At 43.8% G+C, this 7,345-nt stretch overlaps 1 protein-coding gene across 1 annotated transcript; it reads left to right on the top strand.

The window, feature by feature from the left end:
- Positions 1 to 3,639: 3,639 nt before the first annotated feature.
- LOC138814469 (large ribosomal subunit protein eL39-like) lies at positions 3,640 to 6,277 on the top strand. The gene is made up of 2 exons (XM_070003357.1): positions 3,640 to 3,741; positions 5,879 to 6,277. The coding sequence occupies exon 2, from the start codon at positions 5,915 to 5,917 to the stop codon at positions 6,068 to 6,070; it is 156 nt and encodes a 51-aa protein (XP_069859458.1). The 5' UTR covers positions 3,640 to 3,741; positions 5,879 to 5,914; the 3' UTR covers positions 6,071 to 6,277.
- The last annotated feature ends 1,068 nt before the right edge of the window (positions 6,278 to 7,345 follow it).

The raw sequence follows: 7,345 nt of genomic DNA, 5'->3' as shown, positions 1-7,345 counted from the left end.
TCTCGATGTGTATGAAAAATACTATCACTTTTCTGCATGTTCTACAGCCTGGAAAACCTGGAGGACTCGTTCTTCTGAAATAAACAATGACAAAATATGGGGAGCAGGTAAGATGTTAAAAATGTCCAAATGTATTTCCACCAACTTTTATGATCCTGAACAGAGTGCTCTGACCCCACAGAGACCCCACAGAGAACTGTAAACAGCCCTATTAAAGTATGCACTGGACCTTAAAGGAAAACATAGGTTAAAATGTCAACCAACAACAAATGGTCTCCCGCAGAATGACAGTGAATAATGACATGCCCTCTGGTGTAACTTTTGAAGTTGTAACTCTCCAACTCCAGAGGTTCCAGTATGTCAGGTCTGGCCACTTATCTCAATATGCTTATTAAAGAGATGAATTGTGGTGAAACTAGAGAACTTGTTTTTGTTTGTTGTGCTTGTCCTAGGATTTAAATTCAAGGCCTAGATGCTGTCTGGTTTTGTTTTGTTTTGTTTTTGTTCTCAATGCCAATATTGGAGCCACAGCTCACTTCTGGCCTTTTTGGTAGTTAATTGGAGATAAAGAGTCTCACAGACGTTCCTGCCTTCTTGTCCCAAGGAGAAATTTACAAATTGGTTAGTTACTAGAAATCCACGTAATAAGTGAAAGTACTTGCTCTCTGAAGACAGCCTTCCCTATAAACTAAACAAACCAAAACTCCCACACATTTCAAATGATTACCTTTATTGCCTTTAATTCTAACCTACCTAGGACATTAGGACAAGTTTGTTCTCCAATGCCCAGTAACCTGAGGGGAAAATCCAGAGTCACCCAACCCTATGGAACTCTTCCCTCTGCAATTCTTTACCTGCCCCTATCCACCCAGTGAACATACAAATATTTGTTCAGCCCTAAGACTGAACAAATTTACTTCCAAAACACGATCATGCCTAGGAGTGAACAAAGGACTATATTTAAAAGAGTGCTATTTTACAGTCTCTAATCTGGTATGCACTTCTAAATGGCAAACAAAACTTGGTGTTTCAAATAAGGATTTAAGCTTGTCCATTGATACATACAGCAACATTGAATAAATGGCACAGACAAAGGCTTATAATCTTATGTGTCTTCTAAATGGAAACATTCTGGCATTCAAATTTTACTTTTCTCCCTTTTGTCAACCTCCTAGCCGATTACCAGCCTCTGTAATACTTAAAAGGGATTTTGAAAATTTCACTTCAAGCTGGTTTTTAGAACAGAATCTTTCCTATGAACTTAACACAAAATGTATTTTGATTATTAACCTTTTTTTTTTTTTTGGTTGGGGTAGGGCTTGAACTCTGGGCCTGGGTGCTGTCCCTCAGCTCTTCAGCTCTAGGCTAGTGCTCTACTATTTGAGCTACAGCACCACTTCCAGTTTTTGGCGGTTTATTGGAGATAAGAGTTTCATGGACTTTTCTGCCCAGACTGGCTTTGAACTGCAATCCTCTGATAATCAGCCTCCTGAGTAGCTAGGATTAAAGGAAGGAGCCACTGGCACCCAGCTGAGCAAGCATTTTTAAAAGTGCTTTTTTAGCTTCCTTTTTATTTTTTATGTAGTATATTGTCAATACATGTATACTGCTTGTACTGCTATCATCAGGCTAATCAGCATTCCCAACTTATTATTTTGTTACATTATTTTGTTACATTCAAGCTCCTTTCCTCCAGTTTGTTGTTGTTGTTGTTTGCTTTTTTTTGGGGGGGGTGGTTGAAGGGCCTAGACTCTGGGCCTGGGCGCTGTCCCTCAGCTCTTCAGCTCAAGGCTAGTGCTCTACCACTTGAACCACAGTGCCACTTCCAACTTTTTCTGCTTATGTGGTGCTGAGGACTCAAACCCAGGGCCTCATGCATGCAAGGCAAGCACTCTACCATTGAGCTACCTGCCCGGCCCTTTCTGCCAGTTTTTTTTTGGTTTTTTTTTTTTTAATATGGTATGTAATAGGTTAGGGCTCTAGCTCAATGGTAGTGTTTGCCTAACATGCATGGGGCCTTGGATTCCAGTTAGTTAGAACCCAAAAAGTGCAGAAAATAGGCAAGAAGATGGTTCCACACCAGAACAGGCACAGATTTATTAGGGAGAAAGCCTATGGAGGGGCTTCCAGCAGGGGGCCTCCAGCAAAGACCTAGAGCCCACAGCGGCTTACAGACTAAGGTTTTATAGTCGCAGGCACATAGGTCATGATAGAGGGAGGGGGGCTAGCTGTTCACATGTGCCTAGAGGTGAGGAGACATTTGTACAGAACTAAAGATGTAGCCTGCAGTCCCTTGGGCGCAGAATGTCACCTGTGGCCAATTGGGGTGCAAGGGATCGGGCCAGCTATTAAGTGAGAAGAGAAAGATATTTTTCTGTTTTGAGCTGATGTTTAGCAAAATCTTGGGCAGGAGCCTCAAGATGGAGGTATCCTGGCTAAGCAGACCTCATATACAGCACCAAAAAAACAAAAATAAAGCAAAACAATGTTCTGCCCTATATTGCTCAAAATGTCAGAAAACAACTTTTCTTAGAAATTTTACCACAAAATATACAAATCATAGTAGTTTAAAATCTATACTTTTGTCATACATAAGCCACTTTTTTAACACCTAGAAAAGACTTGATGTTGTGAAGGAGGGACTGTTTGTCCTGTTTGCCCCAGTATATATATATATTGGATGGGAGATTTTCTTCCCTAAGAATCACCACACTGGCATAGAGCTTTTCCTGTTTGTGTTTCCTTTCAGAACAACTACACAAACACGATGTGCACCTTTGGTTGGAGGAAGAATGGCCTGACCACACCCAACTAAACAACACTGCTTGTGAATTTTAACACAACTTTCTAAGATGTTGTATCACTACCTCTACTTTTAACAGACACCATGTACTAGAGAACATATTTTTTTTTTAAAAAATACTAGTTATTTCCAAGACAGCACTATAAATACAATGAGGCATAAAGCCATGGAGCCAGGTGCAGGAGGCTCGTGCTTGTAAGCCTAGCTAGCTGATCAGGAGGCTGATGGCTGATGATTGAATTTTCAAACCAGCCCAAGCAGGTAAGTCCAGAAGACTCTGGTGTCCAATTAACCGCCCAAAAGCCTGAAAGCAGAGCTGTAGCTCCAATGGTCGAGCACTAACCCTGAGCGGAAGAAGCTAAGAATCAGTGCCCGGGCCCTGAGTCCAACCCCTCAGGCATCCTAACCCCCTTCCCCACCCCGTCACTGGCGGACTCTGTTCTCGATTTTAACCCCTCATTCTTGTTTATTTAGACCCTGGGGATAGAACCCACGTCTTCTTGCATGGCAGGCACGCGTTCTACCACTGAGCTGTGACCGTCCACCCTAACCAGCTCGTCACTGGTGGCTTGATGGGTCCATACTGGGGTGTGAACCCCAGGCATTGCGCATGCTTGCTAACCTGAGGCTTTCCCAGCTGGGCCACGCCTTCCTTTCTTGCTGGTTGATGGCGGGCTCACCAACTGAAAACCAAGCTTTACCTCCAGGGCCAATCGTGGAGTCTGGGCGGGGAGCGCTTCCCTCGGCCCGCCTTTCTTCACGCGGCTTTCTTCACAGCTGACTGGACTTCCGGCGGCCACGTGCTGTGCGCACGCGCGCTCACGTGGGCAGCTCTCTTCCGGGTACTGGCGGCTGCGTGGCCCAACGGCGCTTCCCGTGGCCGCCATTGCCCTCGCTGCGTCTCTCTGCTTGGCGGGACCGGCTCGCCCGTGGTCCAGGTGAGTGGGATCTGGACTCCGGGGGCTGTGGTGGCGGGGTGTGGGCCGCGGCCAGCCTCAGGTCCTGGCTGGTGGGGGAGGCCAGGGCCTCGGCCGGCCAGGCCCGCGGGCCGGGTGGGAGCTGCTGAGCGCACGGCCCGGCGCCCAGCGAAGGAATCACGCTCGCAGTCCGTGCGCCCTCCCGCGCTCCTAGCTACTGGCACCTGGCTTTTCTGGTAGTCTTCAGGTAGAATTGATTAAACCGGTTTTTATTCCATGTTGCTCTCCTCCCTCTCCCCCCCCCGCCCCTCCCCTGCTTCCTTCCTCTTCCCTTCCTTCCAGCCCTCGCCTCGGAGCCTCTGCCCCGCGTTTCCCCCTTCCTCCGGGCTGTTCCCACCCTGCCTGGCTCATTAACCCCTGTAGTCTATAAAGGGTGGACAGTCCCAGCTCAGGATCCTTCTCTACTTGCCATTCCCCAGAACCTACCCAGGACAAAGAACTTTTTCTAATCGACCTGGGTCTTTGAGACAAAGGACTAAACACCGAAGATTCCGGGTGGTTGTCTTACGGTGTGGATGGAGAAGCGGAAGAGACTGCACAACCAGAAACGAGAACGAAAGAACACTAATACCGATGGCTTTTGTTTTCTTAAATTCGCAACGAGTTAGCCTGTGTACTCCAGCCTCTAGATTGAGATCGTCCTGTCTCAGCCTCCAGCGTGCTGGGCTGGAATTTACAGCACACCCTGCCTTTCCCCCCCCCCCCCCTCCAGTTCCACCGTTCTGGAGATAGTGGCGCTGTGGTTCCATTGGGAGCATGCTAGCCTTAAGCAAAAGAAGCTCAGGGACAGTGCCCAGGCCCTGAGTTCATGGCCCAGGACTGGCAAAAACAAAAACATAAACAAAAAAAACAATTAATGAATTTGCGGTGGCTTCAAAATAAGTCCAAAAACACTAGGATACTCCTTCATTTATGAAATGAAGTTTAAGAGCTGAAAGAATGGTTCAAGTAATAGCAAGTGAAGCCCTGAATTCAAGTCCCAGTTCTGCCAAAAATAAAGATGAAAGTTAATTTTCTTCCTTTTGAATGTGGGATGTTCCTGGTTAATTTAAGTGGAACATTGAAGTAGTCTATTTATATTATATTTGTCACCATTTCCTGGCTTTTTCAGAAATCCTTTCGAAAGGTGAAGTGGATCTTGAGCTCAGCATATAAGTGAAAATGCTTTTGTGATACAGCTAAATATGCAGCTCCATTCACCTGTTTTCAGTTATCTCCTTAAAGTTTAGTTGCCAAGAACACCATTAATTATTTTTTGATAACGAATCTATTTTAGTTGGAAGAACAGAAACACTTATCTCAGATATAGTTGCTTCTCTAAATCATTCAAATTACATAGCCAAAATTAGTTTTGTTTTTTGGTCTAGCTTAATATTTCTTAAACAATGTTCTTTTATATGAGAGGTGGTATTGGGGCTTAAACTCAAGGCCTTAGTGCTGCTGCCCCTTAGCTTTTTTGCTCAGGGCATGTGCCCTACCATTTGCAGTACAGCTCTCTACTGTGTCTTTTTGGTAGTTAATGGAGGTAAGAGTCTCACAGACTTTCCTGCTAGGCCTGAAACGCCATCCTCAGAGCTCAGCCTCCTGAGTAGCTAGGATGATAAGCATAAGCCACTAGCATCTGGCTTGTGACTTGTTTGTTTGTTTTGTTTTTTTGAGACAAGGCCTTTCCATGTTTCTTTAGATGGCCATAAATTTGTCAGATAATTAATCCTCTGGCTCAACCTCCCAACTTGCTAGGACTGAGATCACATATCGCTGTGCCCAGTTCATAGTATTTATTTTTGTTTAAGGTATAGTTGACTTGTGTGCCTGTCTACTAAAAAAGGTTTAAGCATGCTAGTAAGCATACCATCTACCACCAAGCTACACCCAGAACTGTAGTTGGAAGTTTTTTTTTAATGTATTAAAATCCTTTGGTGATACTTTCTGGTTTTTAGAAAACATTTTTGTTGCCTTGACTCCTTTGACCATATCAATTATAGTCATTTTTAACCTAATTACCTTTAACCCCAGTTTCTGCTTCATTTTTTGTTGCCCTGATTCACTTCACTGTTTGCTGTTGATCACCTCTATTTTGTTTTCATTTTTTGACTAGATAAATTTTTGGCATTCTCCTCTTGAATTCATCAGCATGTCTTCTCACAAGACTTTCAAGATCAAGTGTTTCCTGGCCAAGAAGCAAAAGCAAAATCGTCCTATTCCACAGTGGATTCAGATGAAAACTGGTAATAAAATCAGATACAACTCCAAGAGGAGACACTGGAGACGAACCAAGCTTGGTCTGTAAGGAACTGCAGGAGAGATGGCACACATACCTTGCCATATCAAGAGGAAAATGTCATCACTGTCTTGATAGTTGAATGTGTTTTGTTGGGAATATGATTTCTCTGTTTCTGTGCCATGCTAGCAGATTGATTAATAAATACGGAGAAAGTTTTGTTTGAAAGAAAAAAATTTGGTTGTATGCAAAAATAAAACAATTGTTTTGGTTGTTGCTGCTGTTGCTGTTTATTTTGTGGTTTGGATTTAACCCATGGAATTGTACATCCAGGCAAGTGATCTATCACTGAGGAATATCCTCATCCCTTAACAAAGTATTTTTTTGGGGTCAGGTCTTGTTATGAAGCCCAGGCTGACCTCAAACTCACAATCCTTCGATTTCAGCCTACTGAGTTCTAAGGTAAGGTTACAGGTGTGAACTACTTACACATAGCTAACATGTTTTAAGAAGAAATTTATCACTTTGAGACCATCCAAGACTCCATAATTTTGTCACTACACTTTAACATAACATAACTGCTAATAATGGGTGTTTTCTCAGAATTGGTGCTATAGCTAAAAGTGGTAGAGCTCTAGCCTTGAGCAAAAGAGCTCAAGGATATAGCCCAGGTCCTGAGTTGAAGCCCTATGACCACCACCACCGACAACAAAAAAATCCTAGAAAAAAAAAATTCTAGCCGGGTGCCAGTAGTTCATGCCTGTAATCCTCGTTACTCAGGACGCTGAGATCTGAGGATTGAAGTTCAAGGCCAGCCTGGGCAGGAAAGTCTATGAGGCTTAATTCAAATTAACCACCAGAAAACCGGAAATGGCGCTGTGGCTCAAGCAGTAGAGTGCTCACCTTGCGCTGGAGAGCTGAGGGACAGCACCCAGGCCCAGAGTTCAAAGCCCCATGACAGACAAAAACAAATCAAATCTGAAATATAGGGTGATTGCTCTTGGATCCTCCAAGACCTTTCAAATCTTTTTTTTTTTCTTTGTTTTTAGTGTGTGTGTGGTATTGAGGGTTTAATTTAGGGCCTTTGGCATTCTAAGCAAATACTCTATACCATTTGAGTCATGCCCTAGACCTTTTGTTTATATTTTGTTTTTGAGAGATGGCTTTTTGAGATAGAATCCTGACTCTGCATCCACCTAACCTAGTTGTGCATACAGGTGTGCACCAGCATATCCCAACCACTGAACAAATGACAGAACAAATGATAGAAAGTGAAAGCTCTTAACTACCTGATATGCTTCTGGATTTTTTCCCCTTTCCTGTAAATAAACTTTCATGGCTTTG

The sequence above is a fragment of the Dipodomys merriami genome, unplaced genomic scaffold (genome assembly GCF_024711535.1).
Source record: "Dipodomys merriami isolate MVZ:Mamm:240054 unplaced genomic scaffold, mDipMer1.0.p SCAF_60, whole genome shotgun sequence".
NCBI classification, from domain to species: Eukaryota; Metazoa; Chordata; class Mammalia; order Rodentia; family Heteromyidae; genus Dipodomys; species Dipodomys merriami.
Note: the sequence above shows the minus strand (reverse complement) of the source record. Positions and strands in the feature narration are given on the sequence as shown.

Coding starts and splice junctions, on each gene's coding strand:
- LOC138814469 (XM_070003357.1), top strand. CDS start 5,915: ATGTCTTCTCACAAGACTTTCAAGATCAAGTGTTTCCTGGCCAAGAAG.